Source organism: Leucopleurus acutus (assembly GCF_964270905.1).
Source record: "Leucopleurus acutus genome assembly, chromosome: 3".
Lineage (NCBI taxonomy): Eukaryota > Metazoa > Chordata > Mammalia > Artiodactyla > Delphinidae > Leucopleurus > Leucopleurus acutus.
This window is the reverse complement of record NC_139145.1, coordinates 4,598,903-4,619,805: the sequence shown is the minus strand read 5'-3', so window position 1 is coordinate 4,619,805 and position 20,903 is coordinate 4,598,903. Positions and strand designations below refer to the sequence as shown.

The following is a 20,903-nucleotide window of genomic DNA, read 5'->3' as shown; positions in this document are numbered from 1 at the left end:
CTTCACGGGCCAGGGGGACCAGGTGGCCCAAGGTCGGCTGGTGGCACACGCCTCCAGGTGACGCCACAGAGGCTCCAGAGGCGGCTCGCGTGCGCATCCGGGCGGGCCTGTGAGGACTGAGGACCGCCTGTCTCTGATGCTGCTCAGCAGGCGCTGAGTGCGCATGGGCTGGGGCTGGGCGGGTCCCCAGAGTGCGGGAGGGAGGCCAGCGTCGGCAGAGGGAGGTCCTCTGCTGGGCGGGGGGGCGCCAGGAGCTGCCTCCCGGCAGAGGGGTTCCCTGTCCTGCAGCGGTCGGCCCCCGGGACCACCCCCCACGCCCCCCCCTCCTGTGCGCCTTCGCTCCCCGCAGAGCCCGCCCAAGTTAAACGAGGTCAGCCCGGATGCCAACAGAGAAAACACAGTGGCCGAGTCCGGGTCCGAGTCCTCGTCCCAGGAGGCCACCCCCGAGAAAGGTAGGCCTCGGTCCTGCCCTCTCCCGGGGGCGTCCGGGAGGCAGGGAGGGGCGGGGATGCTGTGAACCACCCTCGGGCACAGCCCACAGCCGTGCGTGCTGGCGTCCAGTGAGCAGGAGGGGGGCGAGGCCCGGGGCCCTGCCTGGTGACCAGGATGGGGTTGAGGTGGTTATCGCCCTCCTCCTCGCCCTGAGGCGGCAGACGCTCCTCAGCGCCCTCGGAGGTCTCTCGCTGTCTGCCCTCCTCGCCTGCGTGGGAGAGTGGGAGGCCGCAGCTGCACTGGCCGCTCCCGGTGGCCGCCCTGCAGACTCCGAGGCAGAGTTACGTGGTGCGTTGCCAGGGTCCGCTGTGGGCCCGAGGCGCTGGCCCCCTTGAGGCCAGAGCCACCCTTTGGGTGTCCTGTGAGGTACACCCTCCCCCCTGACCAAATCAATAGTCAATGTCGTTTAGCTAATAACATTGCAGAGTCGCTGGCCGAGTCGGCGGCCGCCTACACCAAGGCGACGGCGCGGAAGTGCTTGCTGGAAAAGGTGGAGGTGATCACCGGGGAGGAGGCCGAGAGCAACGTGCTGCAGGTGAGGCGCGCCCGGCCTCGGGGACCCGTCGGTGCGGCTAGCGGACTTCTTGTAGTGCTCTGTTTTAGAGCAAAATGGTCTGTTCTGAGACAGTCTCGATAATTCAGGGAACTACAAAGATGTGTAACAAACACCTCTTGCCACCCAGAGTCAACAGCTGTGATTATTTTGTCCCGGTGGTGCTGTGTTCTTTTCTTAGACCAGACTTCATGGCACCCGTGCCCCGTCCCATCTCCCTCTCCTCCTGGGGCAGCACGTCCAGTGTGGTGGGGCTCCATCTGCCCTTCGTCCTTTCACACATACCTGCGTGTGTGTCTATAAACCACGCATATGTGGCTTTGGGGAGTTTTTAATGTGGGGTTTTTAGTGGTACTTTTTTCCCCCACTCACAGTTTTTCTTATCTATCCATCTTGAGAGATACTGACTTACAAAGATCTGCAAACTTTTTCTGTAAAGGGCTCTCTTGCATTTTTTTTTGTATAACAACTTTATTGAGGTACAGTGCACATACTATGAAATTCACCCTTTTAAAGCGTACAGTTCAGTGGTTTTTACTGTATTCACTCATTTAGAACATTTTTGCCCCCCCAAAAAGAAGCCTTGTGCCCATGAGCAGTCACTGCCCATCCCCCTTCCTGCAGCCCCAGGCAACCCCACTTTCTGTTTCCGTGGATTTGCCTGTTGTGGACATTTCACGTGAATGGGATCGTACAACATGTGGCCTTTTGTGTCCACATTTTCGAGGTTCATCCCTGGTGGACCGTGTGTCAGCGCTTCACTCCTCTTCAAGGCTGAATAACAGTCCACTGTATTGGTAGCCCACATTTGTTTATCCAGTCACTTGCTGGTGGCGCTTGGTTTGTTTCCACTTCTGAGGTATTAAGAATGATGCTCTGTGAACATTCACGTAATAGTTTCTATGTGAACATGTGCTTCACTTCTCGTGGGTAGATACCTAGGAGTGGAATTTCTGGGCCATATGATAACTCCACGTTTAATGTGTTGGAGAACAATTTTCCACTGTGGCTGCCCCATTTTCCATCCCCATTAGCAAGGTGTGAGGGTTCTGATTTCTCCACATCCTCCAATACCTGTTGTCATCTGTCCTTTTGGTTATTACCATCCTAGTGGGTGTGAAGTGGTATCTCATTGTGGTTTTGATGTGCATTTCCTTAATGATTATTTTTTTTTAATACTCCTCTAAAGATGTAAAGTCCATTCTAGTTCGAGGGCAGGACAGAAGAGTGGCCAAGGGCCAGACGTGTCCCCCAGACCATAGTTCGTTGACCCTGCTGGTTCATCGCGGGTTCCCTGCAGGCTCCCGGGGTCTGTCTGCCAGCCAGGGTCCCTGCTCACCCAGAGGGCCACCTTGTGTTCCAGATCCAGTGTAAGCTGTTTGTCTTTGACAAGACCTCACAGTCGTGGGTGGAGAGAGGCCGGGGGCTGCTCAGACTCAACGACATGGCATCGACTGACGATGGGACGTTGCAGTCCCGACTAGGTGAGCTTCGGCCAGGTTTCTGTGGAGGAGCCTGGGGTGCGGCGGGGCGGGGCTCCCTATCTGCACCCACAGCCGGCCCTCAGCCTGCGGGACCCGGCCTGGCCCAGAGGCTCCAGCCGCCAGCCCTTCTGTGATGTTCCTCTTCCTGATCGTGAAAGTGGATGAAAGGATTTAGCCATTTTCAAACGTATTTTCTTATAAAGTGTCAGTTGTTTCGTGGTGAGTAAACAAAGAAATCAAACATCAACGAAAATCTCTTTATAAAAAGAGGGAAATCTCTGTCTGCCAAGACTGTCTTGGCGGTCCATTCCTGTTCTGTGGATCTTTGTTAAGGAAGTGGGGTGACTTTGTCTCTTGCTCTTTTCACTTGCCGTTTTGTGGGCGTGTTCCTGTGTTGTTAAACTTTCCCTAAAATATGACTGTTTTTGAAAAGCTTCTGTATGAATTAACATTCCATCGGCCGTGAGTGTATTCAGCCATTTCCCTGCTGACGGACATGTAGGTTGTTTCTAATTGTTTTTGACTTGTAAGTAATGCTACTGGGGCCATCTACACGTGAATCTTATTCCCGGAAGTACGCTTGTTACAGAACGGATGTGTGTGCGGGCATGTTTGTATATATGGGAAACGTGTGTGTTCATTTTTTTGTTTGTTTTGTTTTGTTGTTTTAATCCCCCCCAGTTAAAATTGTCCTGCGGCCTTTACAGAAACGTCCATTCCTGGTCCAGGCGTAGCTCATGCTGCGTCTTTTCGGCACTGTTTTCATACACTTGGGCTTCTGTTCGGGCACTGTTCTTTTTCATTTTCCCTAATGGAAACGTGCAAGTGTATCTGGACAGAGAGGGCACAGGATTTTGAGCCCCCGCGGCTCGTGGCTCTGCCCCTGGGTCATCAGCCTGTGACCAGCCTCGTTGTAACTGCACTGTCCCCTCCCTTGTTGAGATCCTTCCCGGCCGTCGTCTCCTTTCACCCCACGCAGCCTTTGATCCTTGGCATTGACCTTCCTTCCCTCCAAGTCCACCTCGGGGGGTGGGTTGGGCTGTGAGGCCGGGTCCAGAGGGCTGGAGGGGGTGAGGGTCACCCAGATTGGGGTGACCGCTTGTAATCTGCTCTGGGTTTTCCAGTGGGGAGGGCCGGGCTGGCAGGAAGGCCAGGGCTCACCTGTGTCCATGGGGTTGGGGCTCGAGCAGGGTGGGTAGGCTCGGACAAATTGAGCAGGACGACATTGGCCTTGGGCCCGCTGTGGGTGGAACTCGTGGTCTCACACACATTTCCAGAGAGGAGAGGCCTGTCCCCTGTTCTTCTCCACTGTGTGCTGCCCTCAGTCTACCTTTGTCTCCCTCCTGATGGAGGCTCTGAGCAGCGATCAGCCCTGACGCTTCCTCTAAGCAGTTAGCTCCTTTTCATGGGGCAGGAGCTGCGCCTTGGCCTGTGGGTGGCGAGAGTCAGGGGGCGTAGACTTCGTGTGGCGTGTCCCCAGTGTGCAGACCCACCTCCGCCTCCTGCTGCCGCCTGACCAGCCCCTTCCCCAGGGGAGCCGCCGTCCTGGCACCAGCTCCACCCACTGGATGTGCCGCCAGGGGTGGGGGGTTGCCAGGGCTGCCGCTCAGCAGACAGGAGGCTTTCGTGGACCTTGGGGGGATTGTGGGATTTCACCCTGGGGGTGTTGGCTTTCCTGCAGATTGTGTCTGTTCTCGTAGCGGCTTCGTCGAGGGGTGGGGGGCAGAGCTGATGGCCTCGTTGGTTGCAGTGATGCGGACCCAGGGCAGCCTGCGGCTGATCCTCAACACCAAGCTGTGGGCCCAGATGCAGATGGACAAGGCCAGTGAGAAGAGCATCCGCATCACAGCCATGGACACGGAGGACCAGGGCGTGAAGGTCTTCCTGATCTCGGTGAGCAGCCCCAGGGACGCTACATTGTTCCCCGAGAGGCTGCCCCCGGCCTCTCGGGGAACAAAGCTGTCCAAACAGCCCCCGGACGAGGGCAGGGCAGCCCCATGCCTAGCACTCAGAGCCCTGCACTGAGGGCCTGGCCGGGGAGAGTAGGAGGCCTCCAGGGTCAGGATGGCTCACCGAAGGCTGGCCCGGCCCAGGCTCTGTGGACCCCTCGGGAGGACAGGCCCTGGACCTGGGGGAGCTTCGGTCTGCTGTCCCCGGGTTTGTCGAGGAGAGAGGTCAGGCTCCTCCCCAGTCCAGCCCGGGAGCTGGGACATCCCATTACGGCAGGGGCTGCGGCCACGTCACCTGAGGAGGGGTCTCCCCGTGAGGCCTTGTAACCTGGCCCTCCCCTCTGCCTCCACCAGGCCAGCTCCAAGGACACGGGCCAGCTTTATGCGGCCCTGCACCACCGCATCCTGGCCCTGCGCAGCCACGTGGAGCAGGAGCAGGAGGCCAGGACACCGGCCCCTGAGCCCGGGGCGGCCCCGTCCAACGAGGACGACAGCGACGACGACGACGTCCTGGCCCCGTCGGGGGCCACCGGAGGCGGTGAGCCAGGGGTCCTGGGGCTGACCCAAGGGGTGGGGCTGTGTCCAGGGCAGACACCTGACGGCCAGGCCACCGCTCCCCACAGGCGCTGGCGACGAAGGGGACGGGCAGACGGCCGGGAGCACATAGCGCCGGGAGCCGGCTGCCCACGAGCCTGCTGCTTTGTCCGTCTGTCTGCCCGCCCGCCCGCCCCTCCCTCCGGCAGCGTCGAGGCGCGGGGCTCGGGAACCACACTCCCCGCTGGGTGGCCACAGTCTGGATCCGCACGTCCCGTTCAGAAGCAGACTCGGGAACTGCCTGAATGTGGTTTGGGACACGAACCTCATCATATTGATGAGCAAAACGAAAAAGAACATTTCTTCCCTCCCCACCTTGAATTGAAATGGCACATTAAGACTTGTCACGGCTTCTCACTGGGACTGGGACCCCTCGTTTCTTCACCCCACCCTCGTCGTGTCGCCGGCTCTCCCCGCCTCCACCTGCCCGGGCACCGGGTCTGTCCACACAGTGTCACGCTGGGCCTGCTGGACCTTCTGTTACTACTGTCTTTACCTCCCAGCTCCCACGTTCTGATTTGGGGGGTTTATTTTTAGACCTTTTCTTTCCCCCCAAGGCTTTGTATTTGGTTTCCTAGATCGAGGCGCTTCTCTTCTGTGTGTTGAGCAGGCACGGCTCCGTCGTGGGCTGCGTCCTCGTTCCCCCTGTGGCCCCGGCCCCCGTGCTGGGGGTGCTCCCCACCTGGGGTTCCTCCAGGCCAAGTCGTGGGGTGCGGAGGGGTTGGGCCCTGGGCCTGGAGAGCCTATCTAGAAAAGGGTCACTGGGCGTGGGAGGGCGTGGGAGGGCTCCCCCCCCATCCTCCTGTCTGTCCCCATAACATGGGTCACCCGTCATCAGGCACCCAGGTGCAAAACCTGCTTCCTGCTGTTGGCCGTTCCTTCCTTGCCCAGCCCTGGACATCTCTGCCCCCAAGACCGTCGAGGGCTGGGGGCCTCTGTGAGAGGCAGAGGGGGACCCTGGCAGGGCCTTCAAGGAGGGGGCAGCGAGCGGACCGGTTCCAGACAACGGGCAGAACCCATGCTCGCAGCACACACAGGAGCGGCGCCCTCTGCCCGCCCCACCCCATAGCGTGGCCAAGAGCCAGCTGGGTGCCGCCCGCCTGGCGGGGCCCGCAGAGGAGGCCTCTGTGCACAGGGCCCTCACAGGGTGAGGGGGAGGCCCGTCTGAGCTGTGCCGCCCACACCTCAGGGTGGCCTGTGCAGCCGGCATCCGCGTCCACGCCTGAGCCACGGGACGACACCAAAGGCCCTCCCAGCAGATCCGGTCACACTTCTCTGCTTTAAGCCTTAGCCAACTAGTGACAAGTAAAACCAGATAACGCCCATGTGTTTTGGAACATTTATGTAAGATTGTCATATGAAATGTATTTGGGAACTACATTAAAACTTTTAACTAAAACTCTGGCCTCCCGCATGCCCCAGGGGCCTCAGGAAGCCAGGCAACCTGGCCAGGAACGGTTCCTCAGCAGCCTGGCTTGCCCCGCACTCCACACCTGGGCAGGTGACCAAGCTCGGCTGCCTTCCAAGACCGGCCGCTCCGTGCAGAGCCTTGCGTCACAGAAGAGCAGTTTGCTTCCCCACCCGGGCGCTGCCTGGCTTCCTGGGGGAGTCACGAGGGAGGGGTGAGGGTGCTGACAGGGTTCACTTGAGCAGACCCAGGAGGAGACCTGGGGTCGGCATGGCGTGGGCATGAAGGGTCTCACTCCCTGGGCTCCTGAACCAGTGACCCATCGTTGGAACCTTTGTCCCACTGACACCTGGTGGCCAAGCCGTGTCCCTGGAGACCTGGTCCAGCCGGTTCTGCGGCCTCAATCTTCCCACAATCCCCTCCATCCCCCACCCCGGGGCTGCTCAGCTCAAAGCCCAGGTGAGAGGGGCCCTGACCCAGGGGTGCCGGGTGGGGCCCTACGCTGCATGGTGCCAGCCAAGTGGGTGTGCACCGCTCACAGCCGCCAGGCGCTGGTCATCATGGCCACAAACTCCTCATCTGTGTCCACAGAGGCGCTCACGCCACTGTAGTAGTCCTGGAACTCGGCCAGCGTGACCTGGGGGCAGATGGGCTGTCAGGGGGGACCGCAGGCGTGGGCAGAGGGGGTGGTACCCGCGCACCCACCTGCCCGTCCTTCTCGGAGGAGTCAAAGTTGTCCAGGAAGCGGCGGAGCACCTCCTCCTCCGTCCACTCCCCGCTCCGCACCCTGGGGTGGGCGCGGCCGCTGTACACCCCCCGGAGGTCATCCACAGTCACCACGCCGTCCCCGCTGCGGTCCAGCTTGGCGAACGCGGCTGTGATGACTGCCTCCCGGACCTGGGACATGGGGGGCTGGGGGGAGGTGGTGACTGGGGGGGGGTGGAGCTCGGGAGGTCCCCCGAGTCCCCACACCGATGTGGATAAGCCCACAAGGACTTGGCACCCCCGGACGACAGGGTGGAGGGACTCGCGCGCGGCCGAGCGCCCGGCCTCACCCGCAGTGCCCGCAGGAACTCCTCCAGGTCCAGCGTCCCACTGCCGTCACGGTCCCAGCGCCTGCACACGCCCTGCACCTCGGCTGTGTCCAGCACCAGCCCCAGCTCGGCCAGGCCCCGCTGGAGCTCCCCTGCGTCCAGGGACCGGCTCCTGTCCCGGTCCATGCGGCGGAAAAACCTGGGGGGCAGGGGGCGTGGGCAGGGGGCGTGGTTGGAAAGTGATCGGGGGGTTGGGGAGGTGTGAGGGGACAGCTCACCTGGCCAGACCCTGGATGCCCGAGGCCCCTCGGGACAGGCACTGGGCCCGGAGCTTCTCCATGGTGGCGTCCACAGCATCCATGATGGGTCGGGGCTCCCTGGGCTGCTGGATGGGAGAGAGATCTGGAGGGGCTCCCGCTCGGCAACCAGGCTGCAGGCCGGGTGCCCCCGCTCACTCACCTGGCCTTCGTCTGTCCTGGAGTCCGCGTAGCTGCTCCGCCTGCCTTCTGCCTTCTGCCTGCTCTGCCCAGCGTTGGCAGTGTGTCCTGCCGGGCCGGGCTGTTGCTAAGGGACGGTACCCTGGAGACTGGGAGGGGCCCCAGCTGTAACTCTCTAGGCACCAGAGCCTCATGGCCCTCAGCATGGCCCTGTGGGGGCATATGGCGGGCCGAGAGGCACAGGGCAGTGCTGTTGCTGCCGCTGCTGTCCACCTGCTGTCCTGCTCGCTTACTCCCTGCAGTGCCCAGGTCCTGGGATAAAGCCAGGCCCAGGTGGTGGTGGGGGGGAGGGGGTCACTTCCTAACCACAAGGAGGAAGGGTGGGCCACAGCCCTGTGGGGACCAGTGTCCTGGATGGAGGGAGGCAAGGCCCAATTCCTGTGTGACCTGGAGCAGGTCCCCTCCCTTCTCTGGGCTTCACCAGCCACCAGCCCCTTTTCACAGGGCCGCAGCCAAAGCTGCTGAGGGATCCAATTTTAAAGGACTCGAGGTGACCCAGGCCCCTGTCCAGCAGGTGGTGCTCACAGCTGGGTCCTACAGACATCAACGTTGACTTGGACAAAGCAATTCCTGGTGGTTACTTAGGGCCAGTCAATATGGGTCACCTGGTGGTTGGTTTCCAGGTCTCAAACATCAGTTGGTGGGCTGGCTCATTCATGACAAGCCGCTGAGCCAGGGGCTCCAGTACCGGCCGGAGAAGCGACCCTGACCCCTGACATCCGTAATCCAAGAGGAACCAAGGCCGCCATCACTGAATGCCTTCTGTCGAGACTTTGGACATCTTGCCAACCGAGAGCGTTACACCAACAGTCAGGATTGAAAATGATAATGGATTTCCCAGGACTAAAAACGTGGGCCCCCGTTTGGGGACGCCACCACCCGCAGAGACCCAGAGATCATCAGAAGCTTTGCAAAGCTTGCAGTTGCACACAGCACAGTGGTATTGTCGAAAGTTGCTGCCACAGTCAGAAGCCAAGCCGTGGATCACAAGCCACCCGGCGCTGCGATTCAAGCTACAGCTGATTGCAACACCATCAGTTTTATGAGAAACTGCAGTGGCACTCTGCTGCAGAAATTCTTGTGGCTTGCTGCAGTCCAAAATTCTTTACATAGGCAAAGAAATACTCCATTGTGTATTTTTATGAGGGTTACAAATGTTGGATTTTTTTTTTTTATATATATAGAAAAATGTAGAATGTAACCACAACTATTGTAGCTCTGTTTGGGCAACTCCACATTTTTAAGAGAATCAGAATTTCAACAATAAAAATTGGAAGTGGCCAGGGCCCTTCCGACCCAGAGGCCCTTTTCACTTTACCTCTCTTGAGCCTTGCTTTGCACAGCTGTAGAATGGGGTGATGCCTGTGTGCATAGTTGTCTGACGAGATGAGACACAACCGTGTGTGTGGAGTGCCTGGCACAAGCTCCCGGGGCTGTAACTTGTGTCTCCGCACCCAGCGGGGCCCCACCCTGGACCAGGAGCAGCACAGCAGCCCCCCTCCAGCTCCCCCCACCAGGAAGAAAGGAGGAAGGACCAATGCCATGAAATCATTTGGTTTATTCTTGAGCTCTGACAGGCGCCAGCCTGCCTTCGCCTCGTACAAACAGCACCCTCCAACCCCTGTTCGTCCAAAGGAGAAAACCGGGCCATTGTTGCCACACTGAGGGGTCACTGTGAGACGCCAGGCGGCCCCATCCTGAGGGCTGAGGGTGGACGCTGAGCCTTCCGGGCTGAAAGGGGCTGTGCCCTGCCATGGTTCCTGGTATGACCATTCCCTGAGTCAGGAGGCGGTAAAAAGCTACCATGATACCAGGCCAGGCACTTGGGCTGGGCAGAGAAGGGCACAGGGTTCCCTGTTTTTTTTTTTTTTTTTTTTTTTTTTTTTTGCGGTACGCGGGCCTCTCACTGTTGTGGCCTCTCCCGTTGCGGAGCACAGGCTCCGGACGCGCAGGCTCAGCGGCCATGGCTCACGGGCCCAGCCGCTCCGCGGCACGTGGGATCTTCCCGGACCCGGGCACAATCCCGTGTCCCCTGCATCGGCAGGCGGACTCTCAACCACTGCGCCACCAAGGAAGCCCTGGGGTTCCCTGATTTAAAAAAAAAAAAAGGCACCCCGAATATCTTGGGCCAAGAAGGGCAGCATAGAAATAAGGAGTGAAAAAATAGATTCTCTAAGGAATATAAAAAGGAGCCAGCTGCTGCTACAAAAGCTACACTGGTCGGGGCGCCTCATGGGATGTGCTGGGGCCCCTGGCTCTCTTCAGGGCCCATAGACCCATCCTGTTCCTACCGGGGTCCCAGGGTGTGCCTGCCACTGGTGACAGAGAACAAAAACCCTGCCCTCATGGAGCTTCCACTCTGATGGTAAGAAGTTACATAAAGAAAATCAAATGAGGCAGTGGGGGTGGAGTGGAGAAGAATGACTTCCAATAAGGTGGTCAGGGAAGGCCTCTGGGAGGAGGTGACGTTTGAGCAAAGACCTGAGTGACAAGGAGCTAGTCATGTGACAGCTGGGGGAAGTGCATTCTAGGCGGAGGGAACAGCCAGTGTCAAGACCCTGAGGCAGGACGCTATCAAGAAAAGCTTATGGGGTGCCCGAGTTTGCCTGGGCAGCAAAGCCTGGCTGCAGACATCTCAGCACATCACACACGCACACACTCTTCCCTGCGTTGAGGGAAGGATAGAGTTTGGGGGGAAAAAAATCTAGGATTAAAACTTTGTCTTCATATAACCAATGCAAAATGGCCTGAGGGTTGAGGCTCACAATTCTGGACTGAGATGAGAATAAGAAAAAGCTTTAGGATGGGGAATGCTTCGGGACGAACAAAAATCAGGGCAAGGGGAAAAGGGAGAGAAACTCAAATCATCCGCCTCCACCCAAAAAAGAGAGGTCTCAAACTCAGATGCTTCAGGGGCCAGACATCTGGCCCTAAGAGACATGTGGGGCCTGAAACTCACACTCACTGAAGAGGGTGCCCTGGACTCAGATCCAGGCAGGCACGGCCCAGTCCAAAGCTAGAAATCCAGATTTTTGTGTCAGCACTGCCAGTTCTCCAACAAGGGTGATTGATTGATTCAAAGTTCTGTTTTTAAAAAAACAAAAACTTCTCTCCGGGTTCAACATCTGCATTTGTTCCTGTAGGCCGCCCATTTGAAACCTATGACTCTTTAGCAGGTTCTGACGTTTGGACAGGATTATGGCTCTGCCACGGGGTCCTCTCTGGGGTACTGGTGACCCCCAAGGACACCCACAGCAGTGGGAAAAGTCCCCGTAGGGATCCTCTTTCTCCATTCTGGAATCTACTCTGGGACTCACACAGTGGTCCCAAACACAGCAGGCTGGAGGTGGTCCCTGTCCTCTTCCTCCCCGGTACTGTTGGCAAGGTGTGAACTGGGCCCACCAGGGAGTGGGTGACTGGGGACACTGGCCGGCAAGGGCCCCAGGCGCTCAGCCTCAGCCAGGGTGGCCATCAGCCCAGCCAGGGGTGGCCGGCGGCGGCAGATGTCCTGCAGCAGTTCAGCCCGGGGCTGCAGCTGCCTGATGAGCTTGTCCCTCTGGCACACGGCAGCCTGCAGACTCTGGACAGTAGCCTCGGAGGTCAACAGCTGCTCCTGGAGAGCGGCAATCTCACTGGCAGGAAGGCAACACGGGGCAGTTATGGCACGGGGGAGCCAGAGGTTCTCTCCCCCTGCTCCCGACCTCCATCCCTGTCAGGATAAAGTCCCCCTATTATGGACTGAATGTCTGTGTCCCTCCCCCGAATTCATATATTGAATCCCTATGCCACAATGTGATAGTACTTGGAGATGGGGCCTTGAGAGGTAAGTTTAGATGAGGTCATGAGGGTTTCCTTGTAAGAGACACACCAGAGAGCTTGCCCTCTCTCTGTGCCACGTGAGGACACAGTGAGAAGATGACCATCTGCAAGCCAGGAAGAGGACCCTCACAAGGAGCTGAATCTGTCAGTACCTTGATCTTGGATTTCCCAGCCTGCAGAACTGTGAGAAATGATTTGCTGTTGTTTAAGCCACCCAGTCTGTGGTATTCTTTAACGGCAACCTCAGCAGACTAACACACTCCCTCATCCATCCCCGTAGCTCTTCCTGCAGTTCCCTTGTCCCCTACATCTTTTCCTATTTGTTGTTCAGCTTAGATGGCTCCCCCTCCAGGAAGCCTTCCCTCTGGGCCCCCTCAGAGCCGTGTGGCCCTCCATCACACACACCCAATCACCCCATATTGGAACTGCCTAACAATGTGTCTGCTTGAGGGCAGGGCTGCATAGGTCTTACTGATGTGCCCTAATACCCAGCACAGTGCCTGGCCCATAGTAGATGCTTAGTAAAGATGAAGTAATGAATCCAACCAGCTCTGAGTTCTTTCCCACCCGGTCCTCAGCACCACCTTCCTCCCTGGGCACTTGTCTCATCCCTTTCAACCCTCAGCTAGAGAGGGACTCTTCAAAACTGCTGATATCATCCCATCCTCCCCTCCTCAAGAACCTGCCATGGCTCCAGTACCTACATCAGGCGGCTGGTGGTCCCTGCACCACTCAGGACCAGCCGATTTTGCCTAGTGGTAAAATGGACCCTGTTTAAGTTAGATACCCACACTTGTATGACACCTCTCAACTTTACATAGTGAAAACTAAGTCAAGTATTTTGGTGTTTGTTTTTCCAATCCCACCAGTAGTCCGGCTCCACGTGAATGCACACGATTTCCCCTGCCGGTCCTCCTTTCCAGTCTCGGCTCTGCCTCCGCCCACCTCCTCCGAGAAGTCCATGTGGCCGGCCCCGAGCCTCACCGGTCCTTGGCGCGGCCCAGCTCGTCTAGGGCGGCGCGCAGCTGCTGGTCGTGGCGGGCCAGGCGCTCGGCCTGGGTGCGCACCGTGCGCTCGGCCGCGTCCAGCCGCGCCTCCAGCTCCGCCGCGCGCCGGTGTACCGCAGCCAGGTGTGCGTTCGCCTCGCGGATCTGCAAGGGCGGCGGCGCTGACATGGCCCCGCCGCGGTCCAGGCCCGGCCACGCCCACGGGCGGCCCGGAACCGGTCCTGGCCGCGCCCACGGGGCCACGCCCCCAGCGGTCCGTTCAGGGCTTCGGCGTGATTGGCCGCGATCACTGCTAGGCTCCGCCTCCAGGGCTGGGTCTCGCCCTCCTCAAACCCGAACACCCTCGCTGGTTCCGGCAACTCGAAACTCCACCCCTGAGCCGGGCCTAACTCCAAGATTGGCCAAGGTCTTAACAAACCACGCCCCCAGGTTGGCCTTGTCCTCTGGTGGCGCCCCAGTTCGGGCTCTGGCAGCAGGATTGGTCATTCCCTCGAGACAGGACCAACCCACCCACCCCCCCCACTTAGAAGCTAACGTCGGGTTGGTCAGGCCCACAAGCCTTCAGGTTATGTTTGGGCTCTGGCCACGCCCCAAGCCTAGAGCATTCTTCATCCCGCCCAGGGGTCGGACCAGCCACAAACTAGGCACAGACCACATCGTGCTAAGAATCCGAGCACTGGGATTGGACACTTTCTCGTTAAGCCCCTGAACCTGACCACGCCCCCAAATAGTCGCACGCTCTCTGGGTTAAGACTCTGGGTTAAGACTGGCCACTGGGCGTAACCAAGCCTCCCCACAGATTCGGGCGCTGGGAGTGGCCACGTCCCGCCACGTCCCGCCCCATAATGACGTCTCTCTCCTATCAAGTGGAGTACGGCCCCGCGGTCTCGTCTGTGCCTGTGGATAGGCCTAGCACCTTTGATAGTCCCGCCCCTAGTTAGGCCCCACCTCCGGGAGTCAAACCACTCCTGACCCAGGACCTTCTGAGCTGAACTAGCGACATCTGCCGTCACTGATCCTGGTCGGCCTCAGTTTCCTCCTCCAGAAAATCGGCCAGGGCTGCACGCGCTCTTCCTTTACGCCAGTCCCGATTCCAAGCGCTTGAGCGCGACCCGTGTCCACCTCCGCGGCGCTCAATAAAGTTGCTCGCTTGTTGCCGTCCCGCCCGCAAGAGAGGCTGAGCGCGCCGTCCAGCAAGTCTCGCGAGAGTCAGCAGCGTCCGCCCTTGGGCGCTGGGAGCCGGGGTGTCTTGCGGTGCGGGGCCCGGGGTGTTCCGTCATGGCTAAGACGCTTCTTCACCGGTACTGGGACATCCCCGAAGGTACCGAGTGCCACCACAAGGCCTACGCCACCACCAGTATCGGTGGTGCCACTGGTGAGCGCTGGTCGGGTCCCCAGGGCGGAGGGCGCAGGGAGGCCGTGGGGTCACTGGGGGCTGTCCGAGGGCGTCCTGGAGGGGCAGCGGATCTCACGGGGTGGCAGTGGTCATCGTCGGGATGTCTGGGGTGGCCTTGGGACGCTCGGGGGCTCTCGTACAAGATAAGACTTTGTGGGGGTGTCGGACTAACTCACAGGGCGCAGAGAGGTCATAGGGTCACTGGGAGCAGTCCGAGGGGGTCCCATGGGGGCTGAGAATCTCGCGGAGTGGTACGTGACCATCGTCGGGGTGTCTGAGCCGGCCATGGGGACCGCTGGTGTGAGATAGACGTTGTGGGGGGATGGGTGTGGCAGGGTTGGAGGGCCCTGGAAGGTCGCGGTACATGTGACAAGCTGGTCACTGGGGTCGTCAAAATCCCTGGGTGCTGGCATTTTGAGGTTATTGTTGAAACGCTCACCAGGCTCTGGGAAAGTGATGGAGTGGGAAGTGGTGGAGTGGGACGGGGCCATTATCGGTGTCAGAGAAGCTGGAGGGTCCTGAGATTTTCCAACTGGTGTCTTTGAGATAGTTTGGGAGGATCGTGGGTTATTATCGAGGTGTCTGAAGGCAGAAGTTTGAGAAGGTTCTGGAGTGGGATGAGGTCTTTGTAGGATCCAGGAGAACTGGGTGGTCAGAGACATCTGAAACTTTTATTGGGAGCCATCAGAGGGGTCTTAGGGGCGCTGCGGAGATGATAAATGAAGTGAGTCAGCAGCTACCATAAGGGTAGCCTTGGGGGAATCTGAGGGGATGCACAGCCCTGGCAATCCTCTGCAGGGGAGACCCTGGAGTCTAGCCTCTTCTAGTCTCCTTCCCAGTCTCAGTCTGAGACATAGGTATGATGGGTTTGGGGGCCACCTCTGTATCTCCAGCTCCTGCAACAGGGCCTGGCAGAATTTGAGTCTGCACTGGGAGGCTTTGCATTAGGACCTAGTCAACGCTACCATTTTCTGCATATTTAATAAGAAGCACCGTTATCATTTTCATTTCTCAGAGGCGGAAACTGAAGGTTAGAGAGGTGGATGAACTGCCCCGGTGTCTTTGGGAGCCGGGCTGCAAATCCCGGTCTGCTCCTGGGGGTGACTGGGGCAAGGAATGCGCCTCCAGGGTCCTCCTGAAGGGTCTTCAGGAAGGCTGAAGGGGGAGCCCCAGGGGATGGCTTTTGTGGCGTCTGCTTGAACAGAGCCTGGAGGGGGCTTGTTGGAGGGTGTTTGAGGGGGTGTGGGTGGAAACCTTTGACAGAGGCGCTATGTCGGGTGGTCGTGGAGAGACTCAGTTTTGGGGGTGATCGCTGGCCCAGGAGCCCTACAGGGGACCCAGGGGTCTTGGAGGGCATTGCTGTGTGCGTGTGTCACTCACTTTGCCCGCCCGCATTTTCTCACTGACCAACTCCACTCAACACCCAGGACCTGATTAAACGTGCTCCTGGATCCTCCCTCACCTCCCCGCTCCTTCCATCCCTGCCGCCCCTCAGCCCTCCACCCAGGGAACTCGTTTTACACTTGGCTTCCCTGGGATGGTGAGCCCCTGTAGGGCAGGGAGCCGGGCTCTAGCCCAGCCCAGCACCCCGTGGGAACGCAATAACTGGAGGAACAAATGAGAGAGGGAAGGAAGGAAGGAAGACAGGGCAGTAACTAGGAGTGAACGAATGAGTGACTTTGTGAGTGAATGAATGACTGTGAATGAATGAGAGAAGGAAGGCCCACAGTAACTAGGATGAATGAATGAGTGACTTGTGAATGAATTAATGAGTGAGGGAAGGTACACAATAAACGAGTGAATGAATGTATGTGGGCCCACAGTTACAGATTGTGAATGAATGAACGTGCACCGTGTCAAGACGGTCACTTCAGGAGGCTAGGAGCAGGCGGAGGGCCTGGGGAGGGGCCTTTTGAGGGGGTGACGGGAGCCTGTGGAAGGGCCGAGTCAGTAGAGACTCTCGAGTGCTGGGGAGGGTGGCTGCAGCGTCTGAGGAGTTAGGTGGGCTCCCGGGGACGCGGGCTGGCACATCACCTACTGAAGGATTGCTGGGGGGAGGGGGCCAGTCCTTGACCCTGGGATAGTCCGGCACCTTCCAGGTCATCCGCTCCCAGGTAAAGGAGGGTTCTTGGGATTGTGGGGCACTCTGTGTCCCACGTGGCCTGTGAACTGGGCGTCCCTCAGGCAGGACCGCAGGCAAATGGGGGTGGGGTCAATCAGGTTCCCCCGCCAGGACTCACTGCCTGACTGGGTTTGGGGACCGTCACTGAATCTTGTCAGTGGTTCTTCGGCAGAGGGTCATAACTCCTGCTTCCTGGCCCAGCTCTGGAGATCGTGCCTCCCCAGGTCCCAGGCAGGATGGGGAGCCCCCTCTGATTCAGCCTCTTTACAAGGTGGGGTTTGGGGGTGGGGACGTGTGAGAGAATGACTGAAGAAGGGGGTTTGTTGGGCCAGGGCGGGCCGTGCAGGCTTGGGGGAACCCCAGACTCTGGTCCCCTCCCCCCTTCCCAGCCTTCAGCCGCTCTGAGGGGAGCAGGGACCCTAGGGTTCATCATGGAATTAGGAGGGATTTGATCTGGGGAGTCCTCAGGTGGGCGCCTTGCGTGAGGGAGCCTTCTGTGTGTGTGCTCTTTTCCTGTCGTCCCTGGGGCTCAGTTTCCCTGTCTGGGAAGTGGAGTGGCCCTCTTGGCCTCGGGGTTGCTCTCAAAGTTACCCCCGCTGTGCAGTGTGAAAAGTTCCCCACAGCTCTTGTGAGCTGAACCCCAGCCAGTGCTGGGGGGGAACACTGCTCAGCCAGGAAGGTCACGTGAGGGCTGCACGCAAGCTGTGAGGTCTCCAGAAGCTGCAGGCCTGGGGACCTGGCGGGGCCCACATCCCTGGGGCATCGGTGAAGGTGGCGCTTGGCCTTTGGCTTAGACCCTTCTGGCTTCCAGGCAGCTCTGCTGGGTGGCATCAGGCAAGTCGCTCTGCCTGTCTGAGGACACCCCCCGCCCTGCCCACGAAGCGACGGATCAGAGGGGACTGAGCCCATTGGGCCCCGAGGAGGGTGAATGGGGTGGTGGGTGCCCTTGCCGCCTGGCAGGTGGCAGTTGTGTTTTGTCTGGGGTGGGCTGGCCCCAGGAGTTCTGTGCTGGCAGCCTGCTCACCCTGGTGGTCTGTCGGGAGAGGAGGGGTGCATTGTCTGCCCCGAGCAGGGTCAGCTGGAGGGTGGGGAGCCCCGTGTTGGAGCCAGCCAGCTTGCCTTTGGTCTAATGTCCACTGAAGAGGGTCTGGCTGGGGAGGCTGCCCGAGGCTGCCCCAGTCTTACCCCAGACCCACACACGGCCCAGGTCAGCATTCCCTCAGGATGCCCCAGGCTAGGACCTCAGGCCTGGCCGCCCACCTGGCACTTGGCTACAGGCCTGGCCCCCACCAGGGCCCCTCACACGTAAAAGCCAACATCAGGGGCAGGGCAGCGGGGCGGCGGCAGAGATGTAAGAGCTGATGAGAGTGGCGAGGCTGAGCCAGCCAGGGCCGAGGGACGGGCCCGGCGGTGGCGAGGAAGAGGCCTTGGTGGCCCCGGGGCGAGCCTCCGAGCCTCTGCTGAGGAACCCTGGGCCCTGCGGGTGGATGCAGCCTGTCGTGGGAGTGGGGAGCGCAGCCAACGAGGCCCAAGCCCATCCTTGCGGAGGCCGTGTGCTGGGCTGGTGCCCTGCGGGGGGCCAGCAAGGGCAGGGGGACGCAGGTGGCACTCTGTAGGCCTTGGTAGGGGGAGGCCTGGGGGCTGGAGGGGGCAGGTGAGAGCCCAGGCCTCGGAGCCGGGTTTGGGCCCCAGCTCATCGGCTGTGGGACTGAAACAGCCCCTCCTGGGCCAAGCAGTGGCGCCAGGAGCCACCTTGGTGGCTGCTGTGAGGATGAAGGGAGCGGTCACTGTGGGATGGGGAGGGGCCTGCCCCCAGCCAGGGCCCGGGTCTGACTCACCTCCCCGCCCCTTCTTCCCACAGGCCTCATCGCCTCCGCCTACAGCGTGGCGCTCCAGACCCCGGCCTCCTTCCTGGAGGGAGTGGCGAGGACAGGACGGTACACGTTTACCGCAGGTGAGCGAGCGAGACTGCCCGGCGCGTGGGCTTCTCCTTCGCGGGCCCTCCCGGCGCTGGTCTGGGCCCCTGACTCAGACTCAGGGCCCGTCCCTCCCCTCCGCTCCTACAGCTGCCATCGGTGCCATATTCGGCCTCACCTCCTGCATCAGCGCCCAGGTCCGCGAGAAGCCTGACGACCCTCTCAACTACTTCCTCGGAGGCTGCGCCGGAGGCTTGGCCCTGGGAGCACGCAGTGAGTGAGCCCGCGCCCCTGACCTCTGCCACCCCTCCTCCCTCTCTTGTCTCCTGGGCCTGGGCCTGGTGGGGGCGGCGGGCAGGAAGAACGTGCGTCCACCTGCAGAGCCGACCGTTGCCCTGAGAGCTCCCAGCACCTTTGAACCTTGGCCACCAGCTAGCGTAGCAGTGGTTTCAGCTGTTGCTGCTCAGGCAGCTACCCGCGCCCACCTCGCCACACCCTCTCGCCCTCCTGTGGCTGCCTGTGACACTTGGCATGGCCCCCGAGGCCCCGCGTGTGGACTGTTCCCGTCCCCTCCCTGCCCTCGCCGCCTCGCTCGCTCTGCTCCAGCCCCGTGGCCTCCTTGCTGTGCCCCCTGCACACCAGGCACGGTCCTGCCCCAGGGCCTCGGCATGGGCTGTGCCCTCTGCCTGAACACCCTTCCCCCAGATGTCAGCACGGCGGTCCCTCTCGCTGTTCCAACCCCCCACGTACGATCCAGGGTGTGTGATCCTGGCCCCCGCCCGCCCTCGCTTCGTATCTCTCTCCTGTCTGCCGCGTCTCTCTCTGTCTGCTGCGTCTTGTCAGAGAACACGAGGTCGCCGCCTGTCTCCCCCGCCGGCCCCTGAGCACGCACGGAGCATGTGGGGCTGGCCTTGGAGCTGCAGCCCCTCTCCCAGCACCCAGGGCCCTGCAGGGGAGCCGCTCTCACCATCCCCACTTTACAGATGCAGGAACTGAGGCTCCGAGGGGGGATGAGGTGGCCCGAGGGCACCCGGGAAGCAGGAGCGGATGCCTCGCTAGTGGGAGGCGGGCCGGGCCCCAGGCCAGGCTTGCACAGTGGAGCCGCCTGGACTAGGAAGCAGATGGCTCTTCTCGCCTGGGCGGGGCAGGGGTGCGCGGCGGGCAGAGGCCACACTCAGATAAACCGCTGGGCCTAGGGCCCAGCAGGCCGGGAGTGCTCCGTGGACGGTTCCAGCAGGGCAGAGAGGGAGGATGCTGAGGAAGAAGGCCCGCGCCCTCCTGGCCTTCGCTTCGAGACCTTGGCTGGGGTCTGGGTTTGACCAGCGCCCCTGAGCCTGCGATGGGGGTGTGAGCCCCGCGCCCAGCAGGCAGACCCCCTTCCTGCGGCCGCTCTCAGGCCACAGGCGTCTTGTGTTCTCCGCTTCCCGGACCGCAGGGCAGGCTCAGCCAGGACACTAGCTGAGACCGACCAACACGCCATCCGTCCCCTCCCGCCCCCGGACCCAGCAGCCTGGACTGCTGCCTCCCTCCTCCCTCCTCCCTGCCTCAGTTTCCACGCCACGTGTCTTCAAAGGCACGGGGCCTGGGGGCTCATCCCGGCCACCCGAGCTTGGAGTGGGGGCTGTCCTCTCGCGGTCACTGCCGGCGCCCCGGGTGGGCATGAGTGAGCTGCCCGCGTGCGTGCCTGACGCCAGCCTCCCCGCTCTCACAGCCCACAGCTACGGGATTGGAGCTGCCGCCTGTGCGTACATGGGCATGACGGCCGCCCTGGTCAAGATGGGCCAGCTGGAGGGCTGGAAGGTGTTTGCAGAGCCCAAGGTGTGAGCCCTGCCGCCTCCCGGAACTTCAGGCAGGTTGAAATTCGTCTAAAAATAATAAATTCTGTGTATGTCTGTGTGAGTTTCCCCTGCTCCGTTGTTCTCTGGGGTGCAGCCCTGTCCGAGGAGTGCTGGGTGACAGGCCAGCGCTGGTGAGGGCCTCAGGGCGGATGCTGGAGGAGTGAGGAAGCGGCAGGAGATAAGGCATCTGGGTCTGTGCCTGACGGCCCGACGGCGCCAGCTGGGCCCCGGAGGAGGGAGCAGGCGTCGGGCAGGGGTCTGCGGGCCTCGGCCTGTTCTCTTGGCGGGCTGGAGCCCATGGGGGGGCGGGACTGGGCCCTGCTGCCCACAGCCCTTCCTGCGGCCCCCCCTGCAGGCCCCTCTCTGGGCCTCCCCCCAAAGCCAACAGCATGTGGAAAACACGCCCAGGCCCCATGCACGGCCCGTTTCCAAATTCCTGGGTGTTGGAGCGGAGAGCCCTGGACAGCCTGGCCCCGGAGCCTCGTCCCCGTCCGACAGGTGGGTGACAGGCCACTGGAGCCCTCAGGGCAGGTACCCACGGCAACAACGAGAAGAGGGACCCGAGTCCTCGGCCGCTGCTGCCTGTCAGGCCTGGCGATTTAGGCGGCTCCAGATGCTGGCACGGCCTGGCCCTGGGCTTTCTGCACAGCTGGCTCAGTCCTTCCTGGAAGCCAGAAAGGAAGGCCCGGCATGTTCCAGCATACCTCGATGGGCCATAAATTAGGGCCCTCGGGGCCCCACCCTAGGGAGCAGGGTCGGATGAGGGTGGGATCAGGTCCCGGCAGGGGTCTGGG

At 60.8% G+C, this 20,903-nt stretch overlaps 4 protein-coding genes across 6 annotated transcripts in view; 2 read left to right on the top strand and 2 right to left on the bottom strand.

The window, feature by feature from the left end:
• RANBP3 (RAN binding protein 3) overlaps positions 1-6,471 on the top strand; it is a 54,366-nt gene extending 47,895 nt beyond the window's left edge. For 2 of the 3 annotated variants that reach the window (XM_082837309.1, XM_082837310.1), the window contains 6 exons: positions 350-452; positions 903-1,027; positions 2,409-2,529; positions 4,280-4,422; positions 4,833-5,016; positions 5,102-6,471. In XM_082837309.1, coding sequence (XP_082693435.1) covers positions 350-452; positions 903-1,027; positions 2,409-2,529; positions 4,280-4,422; positions 4,833-5,016; positions 5,102-5,145 — 720 coding nt within the window. In that variant the 3' untranslated portion in view covers positions 5,146-6,471. The remainder of the gene's footprint in view (positions 1-349; positions 453-902; positions 1,028-2,408; positions 2,530-4,279; positions 4,423-4,832; positions 5,017-5,101) is intronic. The other variant, XM_082837311.1, reaches the window with a different exon arrangement.
• Positions 6,472-6,618: 147 nt separating this feature from the next.
• CAPS (calcyphosine) lies at positions 6,619-8,012 on the bottom strand. Its single transcript, XM_082835466.1, has 6 exons — positions 7,974-8,012; positions 7,793-7,916; positions 7,536-7,713; positions 7,186-7,392; positions 6,982-7,117; positions 6,619-6,672 (listed from the first exon to the last, which is right to left on the bottom strand). Exons 2-5 carry the CDS (start codon positions 7,873-7,875, stop codon positions 7,016-7,018), a joined length of 570 nt encoding a protein of 189 aa, XP_082691592.1. The 5' UTR covers positions 7,876-7,916; positions 7,974-8,012; the 3' UTR covers positions 6,619-6,672; positions 6,982-7,015.
• Positions 8,013-11,227: 3,215 nt separating this feature from the next.
• VMAC (vimentin type intermediate filament associated coiled-coil protein) lies at positions 11,228-13,005 on the bottom strand (the record flags this gene model as incomplete). The annotated part of the gene is made up of 2 exons (XM_082835861.1): positions 11,228-11,643; positions 12,815-13,005. The coding sequence occupies 2 exons, from the start codon at positions 13,003-13,005 to the stop codon at positions 11,325-11,327; spliced, it is 510 nt and encodes a 169-aa protein (XP_082691987.1). The 3' UTR covers positions 11,228-11,324.
• An 815-nt stretch (positions 13,006-13,820) lies between these two features.
• On the top strand, positions 13,821-20,152 carry NDUFA11 (NADH:ubiquinone oxidoreductase subunit A11). Its single transcript, XM_082835782.1, has 4 exons — positions 13,821-14,212; positions 18,217-18,309; positions 18,422-18,544; positions 19,983-20,152. Exons 1-4 carry the CDS (start codon positions 14,116-14,118, stop codon positions 20,093-20,095), a joined length of 426 nt encoding a protein of 141 aa, XP_082691908.1. The 5' UTR covers positions 13,821-14,115; the 3' UTR covers positions 20,096-20,152.
• Positions 20,153-20,903: the final 751 nt, after the last annotated feature.

What these genes read in the sequence shown, in the direction of transcription:
- CAPS (XM_082835466.1), bottom strand. Translation starts at nt 7,875, where the DNA reads ATGGATGCTGTGGACGCCACCATGGAGAAGCTCCGGGCCCAGTGCCTG. An exon ending in GGCATCCAGGGTCTGGCCAG is followed by an intron (nt 7,714 to 7,792) that starts GTGAGCTGTCCC and finishes CCTGCCCCCCAG; the next exon opens with GTTTTTCCGCCGCATGGACC. An exon ending in AGTTCCTGCGGGCACTGCGG is followed by an intron (nt 7,393 to 7,535) that starts GTGAGGCCGGGC and finishes ACCTCCCCCCAG; the next exon opens with CCCCCCATGTCCCAGGTCCG.
- NDUFA11 (XM_082835782.1), top strand. Translation starts at nt 14,116, where the DNA reads ATGGCTAAGACGCTTCTTCACCGGTACTGGGACATCCCCGAAGGTACC. An exon ending in ACGGTACACGTTTACCGCAG is followed by an intron (nt 18,310 to 18,421) that starts GTGAGCGAGCGA and finishes CCGCTCCTACAG; the next exon opens with CTGCCATCGGTGCCATATTC. An exon ending in CTTGGCCCTGGGAGCACGCA is followed by an intron (nt 18,545 to 19,982) that starts GTGAGTGAGCCC and finishes CCGCTCTCACAG; the next exon opens with CCCACAGCTACGGGATTGGA.